The sequence below is a fragment of the Schistocerca nitens genome, chromosome 5 (genome assembly GCF_023898315.1).
Source record: "Schistocerca nitens isolate TAMUIC-IGC-003100 chromosome 5, iqSchNite1.1, whole genome shotgun sequence".
In the NCBI taxonomy this organism is placed as follows: domain Eukaryota; kingdom Metazoa; phylum Arthropoda; class Insecta; order Orthoptera; family Acrididae; genus Schistocerca; species Schistocerca nitens.
Genome location: NC_064618.1, coordinates 720,136,126 through 720,156,687, shown reverse-complemented (window position 1 = coordinate 720,156,687; position 20,562 = coordinate 720,136,126). Strand labels below are relative to the sequence as shown.

Sequence of the window (20,562 nt, the reverse complement as noted above, 5' to 3'; positions counted from 1 at the left end):
TAAGAAAATAAACTGTTTCCAGAATGAAATTTTCGCTCTGCAGCGGAGTGTGCGCTGGTATGAAACTTCCTGGCAGATTAAAACTGTGCGCCGGACCGAGACTCGAACTCGGGACCTTTTACCCTTTGCGGGCAAGTAGAACACTTGCCCGCGAAGGCAAAGGCCCCGAATTCGAGTCTCGGTCCGGCAAAAAGTGAACTGTGTTGGCAAATTATTCAGTAAATGCTGCTCTTGTAAACCAGAAAAATGGACACAAGATATCGCCAGGAGAATAACTGTGGTCGAAGTTCGACCGTTTTCCGCCAGGGGATGCCTTATATGTCAATTGTCAACCGCCAGACACTGTTACCTGTCCCAGCAAATTTCCCAAAATCAGTTGGATGAATGTTAGATTGGTTCATAAAAGCGCCATAGGGTTCAGTTCTTTCACCATCCGCCAGAATGAGACGATGCTCATTCTCCTATCATCATCGTATGTTGCCTCCGATACTATCACACGACAAGCGTATTCCTGTTTTAGCGTGCTCGGCTAATTCTTTACCTGACACTGCACACAAATTGACCACCTCCCTCACAGGTTAGCGGTTAACCAAATCGTTTAATGTAGGCTGAGGAAGCTGTAAATCACCCATAAACGTTGCTAAGGACACTTTTCAACATGTTTGGCTGAAATCTCCGATGACGATATCGTTTAAAATACAGTACATTTTAAGATATGTTTTGGAATCATGGGCATCAACAGTCAACGGGACGAACATCAGTTACTCAGAAGCATGGTGTTGTGTTAAAACTGGATGTTGACCACGGTCGTCAAAGTATCGTTTTGGGCGGCAGACGTATATACACGCACAGTGGTGGCAACTCCATGAGACTTCTGGACGCCGGCCGGCAGCGCAGTAGCGTCCTCCGCGGCTCCGCCTCCAGCCGCCCGCTTCCCGCCTCTGGTTGCTCGGGGCTCTGCGCCGTGCGTTGTTTGTGTACTCACCGGCTTCAGTGGACGCCCAGAAGGCGGCTTCGGCGTCCTCCTCTTCGGCGGTGGGCCCGCCGGGCAGCGCTTGCCTCTCAGACGGCATGACACCTGCTGGTGCTCTCACTGGCGCGCGATCACTAGGCCGTGCCACATGGCCGACAAGCAGACGCCTCGCACTCGCGACCACACACTACGACACCCACGCCACGACTGCGCCGCTCCAGTCAGCCGCCCTGCCTGTAGAAGACGCCGCCGGGCCGAGCTCTGCCGAGGGGGACCGACGCGAGCCGAGTTGTAGGCCCCGGTGCCCGGAGCCGAGGAGACCTACTTCGGCGTCTTGGGAGTAGGGAGGAGGCATCAGCGCGCCACCATTCACTAAAACAGTTATCCGCGGCGTTCCCGCTGCCGACCGCTTTGCCCGCCTGCTCTTGCGTGGGAGCCACCACCATTCATGACCGCTCGCTCTCACGACTTCGTATCTCGGTAGTGCGTGAAGTCGAACCCCTGCGCTGTTAAGCAGCTGCGGTTGCTCCTCCAATAGTTATGCACGATGCACTATAACTGGCATCCAGTGCTGTGTGTAACATGGTTACCTTGGTGACTGAGGCCTGAACGACAATATGACGAAGGAGAGAGACCTACTGCATCTACAGAAATTGTACGCATTAGTACGAATACCGACACAGCATGATGGTCTTCTTTGGCCTTGGGTCGACAGCTCCTAAAAATTTTCTAAATGATTCGATTTCCGCCCGCAATATCGTGCAGTATGGGCCATAGAGCAATTTCAGGTACCTAAATATTTTTTTTTTGGCTGTGTGGTCATCAAAATGTAGGGTGGCAAATGTTGCCTCTTTCACGTGTTATATGCAAGGTTACAGGCATGGTTTACAGACAGCACGAGAAGAGACCAGCATGACAAAATTTTGAATGGCTCTAAGTACTATGGGACTTAACATCGGAGGTCAGCAGTCCCCTAGACTTAGAACTACTTAAACCTAACTAACCTAAGGACATCACACACATCCATGCCCGAGGCAGGATTCGAACCTGCGACCGTAGCAGTCGCGCGGTTCCTGACTGAAGCGCCTAGAACCGCCCACCTGAGTACAAATGACAGCTCCGCCAATGCACTGTCCTTTTATACCTTTTATACTAACGCCGTCCGTACATGTGCGTACCACTATCCCATGACCTCAGTGTACTTTCACCATTTTCCTTCAGCATGAACGTCATGACCACCAAATAGCTGGACAAGACGTTGCAGAGCATCACTTATGTTTCAAAACTGAGGAAGACAATCTAGATTACACCGATCTCCAGGTGTACCACCAAACGTAAGAGACTATAATGAAAGCACTCTTAGGACCACATTACACGTTTAGTGCAAATCTTGTAGTCCTTCCATCTATTCTGTGTACCGGTTTACAGTTAGGACAGGATACCAGCTGTATAACGAACTAGTTTTCGTTCACATTTTGTCTAGATGCATTGTAGCTCCACAATGACATTCGTGCTAGTGTTCTTATTGCAGGTGACAATCATGTGTATAGCCACATTGTCGCTGTCAACTTTGGGTTTCCTCCGAATGTACTGCTTAACAGAAGAAGCTTCTTCATGAGCATTTTGTGCTATCATAGTATTGTGTGAAGTATATCTAGATGTTCATAACTTATAAGCGACTGTGAATGCGAATGTACGAACTGAGCAGCCACTGATATGTTGTACTTATTTGGAAGTCCTAAAGATGTGAGGTGATGATAGATCAGTGCAACAAAACTGACGGCTCAGAACACTTCCAAAGAGCCGGCCGCGGTGGCCGAGCAGTTCTAGGCACTTCAGTCCGGAAGCGTGCGACTGCTACGGTTGCAGGTTCGAATCCAGCCTCGGGCATAGATGTGTGTGATGTCCTTAGCTTAGTTAGGTTTAAGTAGTTCTAAGTTCTAGGGGACTGATGACCTCAAATGTTAAGTCCCATAGTGCTCAGAGCCATTTGAACCATTTTTGAATTTCCAAACATAAAAAGTGCAAGCAGAAAATGAGAGAGAACGGCCGTGCTTTAAGGATGTTAGGAAGCAAGTTTCTACAACGAGGTGTTTCAATCAGTGTGTCCCTACTGCTTAGACCAATGCCTGCTATTCGACGGACATCGCCTGCGAACTACGGTAAAGAGTGAGGAGGAGGGTGTTTCGCTCTGTTTTGATCAGTCTCTAACGTACGCAAGAAAGCGATCTGTATTTTCCTATATGCCAACAACAAAACCCCTTAAATTTCTTTATAATATAAGGCAACCTTACCACAGTACAAGGTATTTCTCAACTATAAATAAACTTAAACTAATGGATCCACTTAAGACACCGAATTTGAACGCACGCCTGATAATAACAGTAAGATTAATATGTAATGAACATATCAAATAAAAGTTACTGAGTAATAGAAGCAATTTATGAGTTTTGAAATTCAGGGCAGCTGACTGGGTGAAGCGAAAAAGAAATAAACCGTGACTGTAGGTAGCCAGAAACGCTTTTGGTAAATTAAACAGAGTTTTCGAATTTATTCTTCCGATGTAGCTGATATGATATGTTTGCATCGATAGAAATTCCTTTTTTTTTTTTTTGGATGACATGATCTTTTACTTGCAAAACAGAAAAAAACTAAGGGATGTTTAGCGAGAAATAGAGAGATGCATGTTCGGAGATCCTACATTTCTGGCCATAAAAATTATAGCACTACGAAGAACGCAACAAGTTTCAAATTGGCATGACGTCTACTACTTGCTCTGGTATGAAAGTGATCAGCATTTGAGTGCAACTGCACACATCTCAGTAGCAGTAGCGCAATTACTTTCCTTATATACCAGGTGTCTCTCCCAAGTGTTGTCAGGCGTATTTTCTCTGGCGTATCGGCAGATATTTGCAATTTCGTCTGCCCACACAAATGCTGTGCATCACATGTTTCACGCGACGTTCAGTGTCGACGGAATGCGTCTGTCCGCTTCCCGTTTCAAACAAAATGGTTTTTAAATCAGAATTTTACGTGACCATTCGTTAGAGCGCAACCTGTTTAGTCTAGAGCGATACTGATTTTACCGATATGTATCAACAGGAACAGTAAAACACGAGGAATAATTAGTACTCCAACAGCGACTGAGCAGCGCTTCTGCTTTGCGGTAGCAGTCAGAGAGCGCCAGGGCGGTGCTGTCGGTTTTGTAGTACCAGTTATTTTTGGTGTTTTACTGTCACTGTTAATACACAACTAGCCATTAAAATTGCTACGCCACGAAGATAACGTGCTACAGACGTGATATTTTGCCGACAGGAAGAAGATGCTGTGATATGCAAATGATTAGCTTTTCAGAGCATTCACACAGGGTTGGCGCCGGTGGCGACAGCTACAATGTGCTGACATGAGGAAGGTTTCCAACCGATTTCTCATACAGAAACACCAGTTGACTGGCGTTGCCTGGTGAAACGTTATTGGGATGCCTCGTGTAAGGACGAGAAATGCGTACCATCACGTTTCCGACTTTGATAAAGGTCGGATTGTAGCCTATCGCGATTGCGGTTTATCGTATCGCGACATTGCTGTTCGCGTTGGTCGAGATCCAAAGACTGTTAGCAGAATATGGAACCGGTGGCTTCAGGAGGGTAAAACGGAACTCCGTGCTGGATCCCAACGGCCTCGTATCACTATCAGTCGAGATAACAGGCATCTTATCCGCATGGCTGCTACGGATCGTGCAGCTACGTCTCGATCCCTGAGTCAAAAGGTGGGAACGTTTTCTAGACAACAACCATCTGCACGAACAGTTCGACGACGTTTGCAGCAGCATGGACTATCAGCTCCGAGACCATGGCTGCGGTTACCCTTCACGCTGCATCACAGAGAGGAGCGCCTGCGATGGTGAACTCAACGACGAACCTGGGTGCACGAATGGCAAAACGTCATCTTTTCGGATGAATCCAGGTTTTGTGTACAGCATCACGATGGTCGCATCCGTGTTTGGCGACATCGCACATTGGAAGCGTGTATTTGTAATCGCCATACTGGCGTATCACCCGGCGTGATGGTATGGGGTGCCATTGGACACGTCTCGGTGACCTCTTGTTCGCATTGACGGCACTTACAACGGTGGACGTTACATTTGAGATGTGTTACAACCCGTGGCTCTGCACTTCATTCGATCCCTGCGAAACCCTACATTTCAGCAGGATAATGCACGACCGCATGTTATAGGTCCTGTACGGGCCTTTCTGGATACAGAAAATGTTCAACTGCTGCCCTGGCCTGCACATTCTGCAGATCTCTCACCAATTGAAAACGTCTGGTCAATGGTGGCCGAGCAACTGCCTCGTCACAATATGCCAGTCGCTACTCTTGATGAGCTGTGGTATCGTGTTGAAGCTGCATGGGCAGCTGTACCTGTACACGCCATCCAAGCTCTGTTTGACTTAATGCCCAAGCGTATGAAGGCCTTATTACGGCCGGAGGTTGTTGTTCTGGGTACTGATTTCTCAGGATCTATGCACCCAACCTGTGTGAAAATGTAATCCTATTTCAATTCTACTATAATATATTTGTCCAATGAATACCCGTTTATCATCTGCATTTCTTCTTGGTGTAGCAATTTTAATGGCCAGTAGTGTACATATCGTTAAAACGAATATCGCATTAGACTAAACTGCGACCGCTCTATCGAATGGGCACGTAAAATTCCGCTTTAAAAATAGTTTTGTTTGTGACGGGAAACAAACGGACGCATTCCATCGACGCTGGGCGTAGCTTGAAAAATATGACGAATAGCGTTTACTTGGGCTGAATCCAGCTCCATGACGCAAAAAAGAAACGATAAATATCATTCAGAAATCGCATTTGAATGGGTCATCTGTCTGCAGGAAGCATTTTCAATAGATCCTTAAGAGCATTCGTCGCGGATAACTCTTTTTAATTTTGGAAACTAACTGCATGTATTTTGTGGCACAGTTCTTCGCCTCCATATTCTTCCTCCGAAGAATGCGAGTGCAGAAATTTTGGAGAGCTGTTGTAGTATTTGGAAATTAGGAGAAAGCCGATAGAGCATCTCGTGTAGAGTCAGCGTACCAGGATATCTCAGCTGGCAAGAGCAGTCTCTATGAGAGGCAGGAAAGATTAAAGTTTTGGTTCGCCCCTCCAATTTTAATTTTTGCCGAAGTTTTGTTACAGAGTGTCTTCCGCTGTAAAGTGATGATTTTATTCTGGGATACAAAGATGAGCGCATGTGCCGTCTAATCAGGAGAGAAAATACGATTCGTTTTAGATCATATAGAAGTTCGCAGTGGTAGCTGAAGCCGTCTTGTGGTTACGATCGAGGGTCGGAGTTTAGAAAGTAGAAAGAAATGTTCGAGAGAGGAGGGGGAATCGAACCCGCGTCGCCTGGACTGCAGGGAAAGGCGCGAGGTCGCCGGCAGCCGGCAGCCACTTCACCCCGAGCAGTTTGGGCCTCTCTCCTCGCATGCCTACACGCCTCTTCAGCTGTTGCGTCACTTTGCGCGCCTGATTCACAACGAGAGCGAGAGCGCGCGCGCGCCAACAGGTAACAGCTCGCTGTCGCCTACGCACTGTTCCAACTTAAGGCGCGTCTGATACTTGGCGCGCAAACTCTGCCGAGGTCGTATACTGACAAGGACAGGGGTGCATGCTCCCAGGTTCTGCACGAGAAGGAAGGAATGCAACAGCCCTCACAGGTTCAATAATGTTGTCAAACCGTCAATAAATTTATCGTCTAAGGGTGCCTATTAACGTACTGTCAATACTAGAAATGTTGATGAGCATTTTCCATTCAGATGTTCAGTGTTTGATGAACCACCCACATGACGTTAGTGTGCACTGTTTATGTTTTCAGTTCCTCTTTGTGCATATTATGTTATGAAGAAAAATTGTTCAAATGACTCTGAGCACTATGGGACTTTACTGCTGTGCTCATCAGTCCCCTAGAGCTTAGAACTACTTAAACCCAACTAACCTTAGGACATCATACACATCCATGCCCGAGGCAGGATTCGCACCTGCGACCGTAGCGGTCGCGCGGTTCCATACTGTAGCGCCTAGAACCGTTCGTGGCATGAAGAATTTTAGGATGGTCCACGGAGGATTTTCTATCACACTGCTTATGTTTGTTAGTTTGAAAATATAGTACAGACTGGAGAATTACATAGCAGTTCGGGAAAAGTGCTCCACTTCTAAAAATGTCATATACCTGCAAAGCCATTAAGAGGTCAGGAAAATGCATGTCAGTTTGACCAAATCCAAATTACTTCCGTACAAAACTAAAAAAAAAAAAAAATGGCCTGAACATATAATTGCCAGTCAGACGCCGCCACTCTCGTCAACGTATTTTGTTTCTCTATTTCATCTCCTATCAACATTTATACTTTGCTGTGCGATGCAGGAATCACCGAAAAATAGTTTTTGAAACATTCGGGTCCGTGATATTGATTTGTCAGTGAATTAACATGTGACCAGTCGCTCCATTTTTTTCAATCACTCTGGGAACCATTTTCTCTTTTTTACTGTTTTCTGTTGCTTGCAAGCCATTTCTTTTTCTCAGTCTTCTGACTGATTTGATGCGGCCCGCCAAGAATTTCTCTCCTGTGCCAACCTCTTCATCTCAGAGTAGCACTTTCAACCTAGGTCCCCGATTATTTGCTGGATATTTTCCAGTCTCTGTCTTTCTCTACAGTTTCTACCCTCTAGTACCATGGAAGTCATTCCCTGATGTCTTAACAGATGCCTTGTCTCTTCTGCTTGTCAGTGTTTCCCACAATTCCTTTCCTCTCCGATTCTTCGCAGAACCTCTTCATTCCTTACCTTATCAGTCCACCTAATTTTCGACATTCCACTGTAGCACCACATCTCAAATGCTTCGATTGTCTTCTGTTCCGGTTTTCTCACAGTCCATATTTCACTACCATACAATACTGTGCTCCAAATATATGTTCTCAGAAATTTCTTCCTCAAATTAAGGCTTGTGTTTGATACTACCAGTTTTCTGTTGTCCAGGAATGCCCTTTTTGCCAGTCAAAGTCTGTTTTTGATGTCCTCCTTGCTCTTTCCTACATTGGTTATTTTACTGCCTAGGTAGTAGCATAGCTAAACTTCGCCTACGTTGTGACCATTAATCCTGATGTTACGTTTCTCGCTGTTCTCATTTTCACTACTTCTCTTTACTTTCGTCTTTCTTCGATTTTCTCACAATCCATATTCTGCATCCATTAGGCTGTTCATTCCATTCAGCAGATCATGTAATTCTTATTCACTTTCACTCAGGATACCAATGTCATAAGCGAATTCTGTAACTGATATCCTTTCACCCCGACTTTTAATTCCACTCCTGAACCTTCCTATTATTTCCATCATTGCTTCTTCGATGTACAGATTCCACAGTAGGAGCGAAAGACTACATCCCTGTCTTACGCCCTTTTTAATCTGAGTAATTCGTTTTTGGTCGTCCACTCTTACTATTCTCTCTTAGCTCTCGTACATATTCCATATTACCCATCCCTCCCTATAGCTTACGACTACTTTTCTCAGAATTTGGAGGATCTTGCACCATTTTACACTTCACCAGTTTACTTTCCTTTTTAAATTTTACCAGTTTACTTTCCATTTTACATTGTCAAACGCTATTTCCAGGTCGACAAAAATCTATGAAAGTGTCTTGATTTTTCTTTAGTCTTGCTTCCATTATCTACCGCAACATCAGAATTACCTCTCTGGACCTTCACCTTTCCTAAAACCAAACTGATCATCATCTAACACATTCTCAATTTTTTTCCATTTTTCTGTAGATCATTCTTGTCATCAGCTTGGATGCATCAGCTGTGAAGCTGATTGTGCGATAACTCTCGCAGTTGTCAGCTCTTGCAATCTTTTAATTATGTGGATTATATTATTCCAGAAGCCAGATGGTATATCGCCAAATTCATACATTCTACACACCAACAAGAATAGTCGTTTTCTTGCCACTTTTAGAAGTTATGACGGATGGTACCTGTCCCTACTGTCTTATTACTTAGGTCTTCCAAAGATCTTTTAAATTCTGATTTTAATATTGGATCCCCTATCACTTCTAAATCTACTCCTGTCTCTTCTTCTGTTACATCAGACAAATCTTCCTCCTCCTAGGGACATTCAGTGTACTCTTTCCACCTATCCGCTGTCTCCTCTGCATTTAACAGAGGAATTCCCGTTGCACTCTTAGTGTTACCACCCTTGGTGTTTTGACTTTCCTATATGCTGAGTCAGCTCTTCCGACAATCGTTTCTTTTTCGAGCTATTCACATTTTTTTTGTAGCCATGTCGTCTTAGCTTCCCTGCACTTCCTGTTTGTTTTATTACTCGGAGCTTTTATTTCTGTACTCCTGAATTTCTCTGTACATTTTTGTACTTCCTTCTTTCATCGATCATCTTCGCAGTTACTTTCTTTATAGCTATGTTTTTCTTTTCAGTTTCTCTGATTGCCCTTTTTAGAGATGATCATGCCTCTTCAACTGTATTGCCTACAGAGCTATTTCTTATTGCAGTATGTATAGCCATGGAGAACTTCAAGCGTGTACTTCTCTATCGTACTTCTTTGCGTATTGGTTCTTCATGACTAATCTCTTAAAGTTCAGCCTACTCTTCATGACTACTCCATTGTGATATTAGTCTTTATCTACTCCTGGGTACGACTTACAATCGAGTATATGATTTCGGAATGTCTGTCTGACCATGATATAATCTAACTGAAATCTTCCTATATCGACCGGCCTTTTCCAAGAATACGTCCTCCTTTTGTGATTCTTCAACAGAGTATTCGCTATTACCAACTGAAATTTATAACAGATTACTGTGAGCCACAGCTAATATAATTGCAAAAAATGGTTCAAATGGTTCTGAGCACTCTGAGGTCATCAGTCCCCTAGACTTAGAACTACTTGAACCTAACTAACCTAAGGACATGACACACATCCTGCCCGAGGCAGGATTCGAACCTGCGACCGTAGCAGCAGCGCGGTTCCGGACTGAAGCGCCTAGAATCGCTCGGCCACAGCGGCCGGCAATGTAATTGCAGCACTCGCTTTCTTTTGGTTCAAATGGTTCAAATGGCTCTGAGCACTATGGGACTTAACTTATGAGGTCATCAGTCCCCTAGAACTTAGAACGACTTAAACCTAACCAACCTAAGGACATCACACACATCCATGCCCGAGGCAGGATTCGAACCTGCGAGCGTAGCGGTCGCGTGGTTCCAGACTGTAGCGCCTAGAACCGCTCGGCCACCACGGCCGGCTTTCTTTTGGATATTCGATATCTTAACCTTGTAAATCCGTGGTGTTAACTGATAATTTTTGTCAATATTATTGAATGGGTGAAGTCGCTTTAATATAGTGAAGGTTCAACAAACTAATGTTGCCAATAAATATTGAACGTGTGCTGGCCCCTTAAGAAGCTCTCCAGCATTCGATTTAGCAAAACCACATATAAAATTACTGCAGGCTGGACGACAGAGATTTGCGCTTCCCTGTTCCATTCTGTTTTTTGAATAACAGCACCACTTCAATCGGTATGTGCCTCGTGAGTCAACCGATCAGTCTAAACGTGCGTTTGGCAAGCCTTTGCATCGCATTATGAATGGAGGCTCTTGCAGTACGGAAAAAGGAAAGAAAGTTGCACTGTAATTCGCGAGCAGGATTACTAAAACAAGTACGGCTTACGTACGATTCCACATGTTGAGCGCAAGTGCCCCGCCCGTTTCGCGCAGCCTGCCTTCGGCACGGCACTTCGCGTGCAGAAATGAGGTGCTTGCCCGTATTTACGAGCTGGTTTCCGCCCCGCGGTACTCGTGTGGCTGGCTATCTTGCAATATATTGGATGTACACGATGCAGCGTTCCCGCAGACCTGCCAGAAGAGGCAATTCTCAGGTAACTTCCAAACACCATTTCTATGCTAATACAGAGGGTATCTCAAACTTCGACGCTATTTGTACAGTATCTCGTTAGAGAAGTGCGAGTATAACTCGTGTCAATCGCTTCTCTTCCGCGTTCACGTGAACGGCCCATTCTTTTTTTTTTATGTGGTGCTTAGTGGTCTATCGTGCCAGTGTGCTTACGTGCTTTGGCTGTCCTAACAAGTGGAAACCGCCCCACATTCAGATCTGCTCGTAGCGGTGTTATGCGTGCTGTGTTGGGATTTCTAGCGATCAGCCCGAATGTGCTGTCGAATGTAGCAATTCGGAGCTACAAATGTCAGTGCGGCACCGTAATCGAGTCCGTCGGGGTCGTTTCGGCGTGAAGCCAACAGCCGAGGAAGCAGGTAACCGTCTGGGGCTTACGTTGCGACACGAGCGCGCGATTCACCGAGATGCCAAGGACTCGGCGCACGGGAAAAAATTTCTTCACACTTGAGCAGATAAGCCAAGAGGCAATTTATGTCGCTCTACATGACTGCGGTGGCCACAAGCAAGCCAGGAATGCCCCCCTTTTAGCATTCCTTAATTTTCAACTTACCTATCTTGTTTTCTTCCTTCCTATTAGGATTATGACAATTTCACTCGTTTGAAAAGTCCGTTCAAAAATAAAAACTACTTACGTGCTGGGGGTAAACCTTTTTTATTTTTCGACATAGTCTCCTTTTAGATTTATACACTTCGCCCAACGCTGTTATAATAGGTTGATCCCTTCCGAATAATAGCAATTTCTAAGTCTGCAAAATAGCTATTGGCTGCTGCAATCACCTTCTCGTTTGAATAAAATCTTTGTCCTGCCAGCCATTTCTTCAAATTGTGGAACAAATAGTAGTCCGGGGAAGACAAGTCTGGAGAATAGGGGGGATTTGAAACGAGTTGGAATCGTATTTCCATTAATTTTGCGACCACAACTGCTGAGGTGTCTGCTGGCGCATTGTCGTGATAGAAAAGGACCTTTTTACATTCCAATCGCCGGCGTTTTTCTTGCCAGCTCGGTTTTCAAACGATACAATAACTATGAATAATATGCACCTGCAATAGTTTTACCCTTTTCCAGATAGTCGATGGGGATTATCCCTTGTGAATCCCAAAAGACAGTCGCCACAACCTTTCTGGCCGAAGGAATGGTCTTCGCCTTTTTTGGTGCTGATTCTCCCTTGGTAACCCATTGTTAGATTGTTTTTTGGTCTCAGGAGTATAGTAATGTATCCATGTTTCATCCACAGTGACGAAACGACGCTTAAAGTCCTGCGGATTCTTCCTGAACAGCTTCAAATCATCCTTGCAACACTTCACACGATTCCGTTTTTGGTCAAGCGTGGGCAATAGCGGAACCCATCTTGCGGATAGCTTTCTCATATCCAAATGTTTATGCAAAATATTACGTACACGTTCATTCGAGATGCCCACAGCACTAGCAATCTCACGCACCTTAACTCTTCTGTCATCCATCACCATACCGTGGATTTTATCAATGATTTCTGTAGTCGTAACCTCCACAGGGCGTCCATAACGTTCAGCATCACTTGTGCCCATATGGCCACTCCGAAAATTTTGAAACCACTTATAAACTGTTCTAATCGAAGGTGCAGAGTCACCATAATGTTTATCAAGCTTCTCTTTGTCTCCTGAGGCGTTTTGCCTTTCATAAAGTAATATTTAATCACTATACGAAATTCTTTTTCGTCCATTTTTTGACAATCACTCGACTTCCTTGATTCACACGAATGCCAAACACAAAGAAATAGACCAATATGGCTGAAACTTGGTGTGCGTTCTTTCCAAAGATGCTACTAACTAAACATGACCTCTATACGCGTCGGTTGTGCAATCTCTCGGACTTGGCACGGACTTTTCAAACGCCCCTCGTACACACTCTTTGACTATAATGTACCCTTTCCCAGTTTCTCCTTTCTTTTTAATTGAAGAGAAGACTTCATTCTTGGTTATGAGCAACTGGTTCTACTGATCCATCCACTATTTCCATGTAGTCATTATGTATTTCATTTTACTGATGTTGGTCAATTTATCTTACCTTGAGCGACATACCAAAATTAGACGCCACCTCAATTCTAAAAATCTCATCTTAACTACCTTTATAAATAACTTGCAACAATTTTTTATAATATCGCGTTCAGAAACGTTTTTTACTGGCCGGTTCCGACACATAAGACTCTCATATTTGTTCTTCAAAAACTATTTTGGTTGTGAGTCATGTTATTTTAGTGGAGAGTGTATTGTACATTTCACACAGATTTGTTGAAAATAAAATTACAAGCATTTCTGTCACAAGTAAAAATATACATATCTAAAACGCACTTTGTTGAACTCGTCATGTCTACTTATGCAGTGCTCCTCTGATGCTTGTCAGTTGTTAAAATCGCCGGCCGGTGTGGCCGTGCGGTTCTAGGGGCTTCAGTCTGGAACTGCGTGACCGTTACGGTCGCAGGTTCGAGTCCTGCCTCGGGCATGGATGTGTGTGATGTCCTTAGGTTAGTTAGGTTTAAGTATTTCTAAATTCTAGGGGACTGATGACCACAGATGTTAAGTCCCATAGTGCTCAGAGCCATTTGAACCACAATACGTAGTAAAAATACACATTTATGCCAGTGTTTACATTTACGTGACGAGTGAAGCTCATCTTGGAACCTTCTCACTCGAAATCACGATATGTATTTTGCGTGAGAAGGTTCTAAGATATACTTCTCTCGTCACATAAATGTAAACACTGGCATAAATGTGCACTTCTACTGCACGTTGTGGATTTCAACAACTAACAAACGTCAAAGGAGTGCTACATGTGTGGACATGTCGAGTTCGACGAAACGCATTTTAGTTGTGCATATTTTTACTTACGACAAACTGTCTGTAATTTTATTTTCGGCAAACCTGTATGGAATATGCACTATTTGGCAATTTGAAATTTGGGGTAAGTTCCTATGGGACCAAACTGCTGAGGTCATCGGTCCCTAGACTTATGCACTACTTAGTCTAACTTAAACTAACTTACGCAAAGGACAAGACACACACCCATGCCCGAGGGAGGACTCGAACCTCCGACGGGGGGAGTCGCGCAAACCATGTCAAGACGCCCCTAGACCGCGCGGCTATGCACTATTCTCTCTGCTGAAATGTTAAGATGGCATAAGTAATGAACTCACAATAGAACATGACGAACAACGAAAAAAAAAAAACTCCAAAGATCTGAATATGGCCATCTTACTAGTAGGAACCGTTAAACAAAAAACATTTTTGAACGCGATCTTGGCTATAAAAGTTCTCTTTAAAGTACGTACAGGTCGCTCCTTCTCGTTTCTCTTTATGAGAAACTTCAATCAAATAACTTTCAATTCAATTTTGGGTTGGTTCATCCGAGATTATGAACGATTTTAAAAATCTCACAATGATCGTCATCACCTATCAGTATCTGAGGCAACATTTTTTACAGCATTAGTGACCATTTGTCGCTCCCTGAGCATCACAATATAGTATTTTTTTTTCCTCTCGTATATCTTGGGCCCATCCACATGTCACCAAAGTTGTTTTTACTACGCTGCAGAAAGTTTCGCTGGGAACCCCTGACACATCCACCATAAAGTCCCGATCTCTCCCTAAATGATATCCACGCTTTTGGAGCCCTGAAGAAAGACATTAGTCGCTGTGGATTTGCTTCGAACGAAGAGGTGAACTCCTGGGAAGCATCATGGTTCTGAAGGCAACCGACTGACTGTCTTGTCTCACAGTGAGATAAATCTATTATCAGTAATGGCGGTTATTTTTGAAATAGTAAACAGTTTTCTTACTTTTTTTCGTCTGTCTCGTGTCGATTTGACTGCCCATTATAATTATGTTACATCCTTGGCAGATTGTACTTATCATTGTCGCTAATCAGCAACTTATTTCACTTCTGGGCTACTTAATTCATTTGCATGGTTTGGACAGAGTGAATTAGCCCAAGCTGGTTGATCGACTTCAATGACCTAGTTGACCTTTTTTGTGTCACTTAGCACCTTAATTCTTATTTTATAAGTTTCAGTGTAAAACGTATATATCTTTTATTTTACAATAGTTTACGAGTTATGTAAATAATCCACGTCCGCTACCTTGATGGAAATTCTTACACAGACGAAAAAGTACGGTTGTCCATTTACGTCTCAGATTACGGCAGGGACTTCCCTGGTGGGTCTTACATCCACCTGTTTTGCTACGCTAGCAATTAGCAAGAAACAAGTTTGCCGTGCGGGGCTATAAGTTCAGTTGGAGTACTGACCATACTGACTTAGTCGTAAAAGAGATGACCTCAGTTTCCTGCTTCCCACTCCAAGTCCCTATTATGTACTCAGCTTTAAGAATGGGATTTTCTGAGTTTATGTCTTTTTAAAGACTACTGATGACGTTTCAAAAATTATGAGCTAGACGCTCCTGCTTCTATAGTAAAGCGTAGTGTTGGCGTTTGCTAATTGACTGAACCTTTCAATTAAGTTGACTGCAAACGTAAGCTACCGTAATAGCAGTAGCTACACAAATGTCGCTTCAGATGAAAGCCGTTCCAGTCAATAGAGTTAAGCAACCTATTTCCTAATGGCAATGGGCGTCTCATGAACGGTGGCTGTGTCTCAGCGTCGATTAAAAGGCGTTAAAGGACATGTGGTCAGTCGCGATGCCGATGGTGAACCTACAGTTCACTCTACACTAAACTGTGATGACTAAACGTACGTTTTATATCAACTACATGCGATCAAGACACCACTTTCTTACTTTCGCTTGTGAAACATCGCCATTCCTGTTATAAAGTCCACTACCCAAATATAATCGCGTATATATAGGTCAGCGACTCCACGCATCAGTTTAGAAGGATTTGTCAGAAATTAAATCTACACAGTAATTTAATGATGTTCTGTTTGATATTCTGCCGAGTTGTTGGTAAGTTTTAATATCTACATCTACATGGATACTCTGCAAATCACATTTAAGTGCCTGGTAGAGGGTTCATCGAACCACCTTCACGATTCTCTATTATTCTAATCTTGTAAAGCGCGCGGAAAGAATGAACATCTACATCTTTCCGTACGAGCTCTGATTTCCCTTATTTTACCTTGGTGATCGTTCCTCCCTATGTAAGTCGGTGTCAAAAAAATATTTTCGCATTCGGAGGAGAAAGTTGGTGATTGGAATTTGGTGAGAAGATTCCGTCGCAACGAAAAACGCCTTTCTTTTAATGATGTCCAGCCCAAATCCTGTATCATTTCTGTGACACTCTCCCCCATATTTCGCGATAATACAAAACGTGCTGCCTTTCTTTGAACTTTTTCGATGTACTCAGTCAGTCCTATCTGGTAAGGATCCCACACCGTGCAACAGTATTCTAAAAGAAGACGGACAAGCGTAGTGTAGGCAGTCTCCTTAGTAGGTCTGTTACATTTTGTAAGTGTCCTGCCAATATAACGCAGTCTTTGGCTAGCCTTCCCCACAACATTTTCTGTGTGTTCCTTCCAATTTAAATTCTTCGTAATTGTAATACCTAAGTATTTAGTTGAATTTACGGGTTTTAGATTAGACTGATTTATTGTGTAACCGAAGTTTAACTAGTTCCTTTTGGCACTCACGTGGATGACCTCACACTTTTCGTTATTTAGGGTCAACTGCCAATTTTCGCACCATTCTGATATCTTTTCTAAATCGTTTTGCAAATTGTTTTGACCTTCTGATGACTTTATTAGTCGATAAACGACAGCGTCATCTGCAAACAACCGAAGACGGCTGCTCAGATTGTCTCCCAAATCGTTTATATATAGATATATATAAGGAACAGCAAAGGGCCTATAACACTACCTTGGGGAACGCTTGAAATACATATTTCAACGCTCAACCCAGTCGTATTATTCAGATACTGCAAATCGTGTTGTTACTACATATTCTTGAACAATGCCACTTGGAACAACAACAAACACAATCTCAAAACAATTATTTTCAGGTCAAGTACCATCGTCAGTTCATTCCCTGGTGCAGAGTCGTCAAGCTCGGTTACCCAAACAAATGTATCATGTAGGAAGGGCGTTCAACGAGTAATGCAACACATTTTTCTTGGCCAATTTCGGTTGAAAAAAATGCGGAATTTGTTGTGAGCCATCGTGGAATATTCCCTCTTCAGCCCCTATAGTTTCAGGAAGTACTGACAGTTGGTGGTGCTATACACAGCCTTCAAAATAGCGTCTGTAATGGAGGCGCATTCCAAGCAGAATCCTGTCATTGAGTGTATTTTGGCGGAAAACCAGAGCATCACAGATATTAATAGGCGCTTCCAAAATATCTATGGAGACCTGGTAGTGAACAAAAACACAGCGAGTCGTTGGGCTAGGTGTCTGTCATCATCGCGACTAGATCGCGCAAACGTGTCCGATTTCTCGCGTGCCGGTCAGCCGAGCACAGCTGTGACTCCCATAATGCTGGAACGTGCGGACACTCTCATTCGAGGTACTCGACAGATCACACTCAAACACTCTGGACGTGCGGCTGATCGTGACGGTATTTTGTCGAACATCGTCACAAGGGATGAAACATGGGTTCTCACTTCGAACCAGAAACAGATTGGCAATCAATGGAGCGACATTATACCACCTCTCCTCCGAAGAAAAAGTTCAAAGCCGCACCATATGCTGGCAAAGGCATGGTACCTGTCTTCTGGGACCCTGGAGGGTTCTTCTGTTTGCTGTACTCCCTCATGGTGCAACGATCAAAAAGTGCTACCCTCAGGAAATTGTAGAAACGATTTCAGCTTGTTCGTCGCCATTGAAAAAGAACTTCTTCTCCATGACAGCGCAAGGCCCCACACAAGTCTGCGCACCCGAGAGGAGCTCACAACTTCATCGGACTGATCTTCCTCATCCATCCTGCAGCCCAGATCTCGCATCTTCCAACCTCCATCCCTTTGGCCCAATGATGATTGCACTCCGCAGATTATGGGGAGGCTATTGATGCAGCAAGGCGTTGGTTCCGACGTCGATCAGCAGAGTGGTACCATTCCAGGAATAGAGGCCCTCCCAGTAAAGTGGCGTAAGTCGTCGCATTGAACGTTGAAAGGAGATTGTGTTGAAAAATAGGGATTTGTAGCCAAAAGAGTGAGGAATAATGTGGTGAATTGGCATCTTTAACAAAACCAGCCTGCTTTAAAAAAAACAGCATTACATACTGAATGCCTCTAGTATGAGAGCATACAAAATGTTTTCGTTAGACGGGGCAATCACCCCTACGACACAACGGGTTGAAGACACCCGTTTGGTGCAACACCGTGTCCCGCTGCGTGAAGATGTGCGCAACTGCCGGCTGCACATCCTCGTCCGACAGGAATCGTTGGTCCTTCAATACATTTTTTAAGGGACTGAAGACACGATAATCGCATGGGAGGATGGGTGCTCGAGGGTCTCCCACTTGATCCGGCGTAACCTCTGCGTTACGAAATTTGCGGTATGGGGACGTGCATTGGGGCGCCATTCCACAACGATGGTTTTCGACGGACATGTTGCCGCATACATATTCCCCATTCTCCGATGGATGTCTACCGATGTTTTTCTTTCGGCAGCTTAGAAAAGAATAAAAGGTCGTTGGTCCTGTTTGGGCGCATTTGGTAATGACGTCGCGATAGTTGGCGTTTCCGCTTTTGTAGCATGCACGTAGGAAAGACACGAATATCGTGCTAACGGCTTGCCTGCTTGTCGTTACTTATATACCAGCATCGAAGTCGCCCCTTGTACAACTCACACCTAATCACTTTGTGAGTTGCAACCGGACTATGAAGTGCAGTTGGCGTGGCGCTGGTATTTATAGCGGCGTTCGATTACCAGCAAGCTTTCCGCCTTTTGATGCTTATTTAATGTTCATTTGTCTTTAGGTGCCTGCTCTGAGTGAATGTGCGTTTCACAGAATAGCACTGCGGGACCATGAGGGCTTCCGGCCGACTCCGCAATTTCACGAGCTGCAAGGCCAGAGTGTAGGCATTTGCATTTATCACATCCTGAACCTGCTAATGTCCACGTGTGGTCAGCGCGGTTGACTACCATGCGGGGGACCCGAGTTCGATTCTCTATACCGCCACGGTCTTTTCCGTGGCGGAAGGACCGGAAGGCGCTGCACTCACGCCACAAGCTACTTGAGCGAATATGAGCGGTTCCAGGTCACGAACACTGACAACGCCCGGCAGAGAGGTGTGTTGACGCCACGCCCCCCTATAGTGCAGCCTGTGTCTCCATTGGCAGAGGATGACACGGCTTTCGGTCGGACCCGATGGACCCGCTAGCACCTGTGGACGTAGTTTACTGTTACAAATCTACTAATAGCACTCATCTGCAAACTGCTGCTTCGTGCTTCAAGTTTCCAACAGGTGCTGGAGAACACAAGCCCCGTGGGAAAGTAACTAGCCCTTAAGCTACCCTAGGTAGCTCACGTATGATTATGGAAAGACTTACCCATAAGTTCCCTTTGTTTCATACAGTGGCATCATTACAGATTAAGCATAATTTTTAGGGCGTTACCTTACGTTTCTTGATACATTTCCTCGGTTCTTATTTCGTGATGCTTGTATTCATTGTAGGAGTAATACTCGTCGAAGTCAGCGTAGCGGATCCGTATTGTAGTTGTTGTGGTCTTCAGTCCTAAGACTGGTTTGATGCAGCTCTCCATGCTACTCTATCCTGTGCAAGATTCTTCATCTCCCAGTACCTACCGCAACCTACAGCCTTCTGAATCTGCTTAGTATATTCATCTCTTGGTCTCCCTCTACGATTTTTACCCTCCACGCTGCCCTCCAATACTAAATTGGTGATCCCTTGATGCCTCAACACATGTCCTACCAACCGATCCCTTCTTCTAGTCAATTTGTGCCACAAACTTCTCTTCTCTCCAATCCTATTCAATACTTCCTCGTTAGATATGTGATCTACCCATCTAATCTTCAGCATTCTTCTGTAGCACCACATTTCGAAAGCTTCTATTCTCTTCTTGTCCAAACTATTTATCGTCCATGTTTCACTTCCATACATGGCTACACTCCATACAAATACTTTCAGAAACGACTTCCTATTACTTAAATCTATACTCGATGTTAACAAATTTCTCTTCTTCAGAAACGCTTTCCTTGCCATTGTCAGTCTACATCTTATATCCTCTCTACTTCGACCATCATCAGTTATTTTGCTCCCCAAATAGCAAAACTCCTTTACTACTTTAAGTGTCTCATTTCCTAATCTAATTCCCTCAGCATCACCCGACGTAATTCGACTACATTCCATTATCCTCGTTTTGCTTTTGTTGATGTTCATCTTATATCCTCCTTTCAAGACACTATCCATTCCGGTCAACTGCTCTTCCAAGTCCTTTGCTGTCTCTGACAGAATTACAATGTCATCGGTGAACCTCAAAGTTTTTATTTCTTCTCCATGGATTTTAATACCTACTCCGAATATTTCTTTGGTTTCCTTTATTGCTTGCTCAATATACAGATTGAATAACATCGAGGAGAGACTACAACCCTGTCTCACTCCCTGTCACACCCCTCGACTCATATAACTGCCATCTGGCTTCTGTACAAACTGTAAATGGCCTTTCGCTCAC

General features: G+C 44.2%; 1 protein-coding gene across 2 annotated transcripts in view; it reads right to left on the bottom strand.

The window, feature by feature from the left end:
• Window positions 1-1,172, bottom strand: part of LOC126259185 (protein TANC2) — a 565,490-nt gene extending 564,318 nt beyond the window's left edge. Inside the window, exon 1 of one of the 2 annotated variants that reach the window (XM_049955764.1) lies at window positions 986-1,172. In XM_049955764.1, the coding sequence (XP_049811721.1) occupies window positions 986-1,073 (88 nt within the window). In that variant the 5' untranslated portion in view covers window positions 1,074-1,172. The remainder of the gene's footprint in view (window positions 1-985) is intronic. The other variant, XM_049955766.1, reaches the window with a different exon arrangement.
• Between the last annotated feature and the right edge of the window lie 19,390 nt (window positions 1,173-20,562).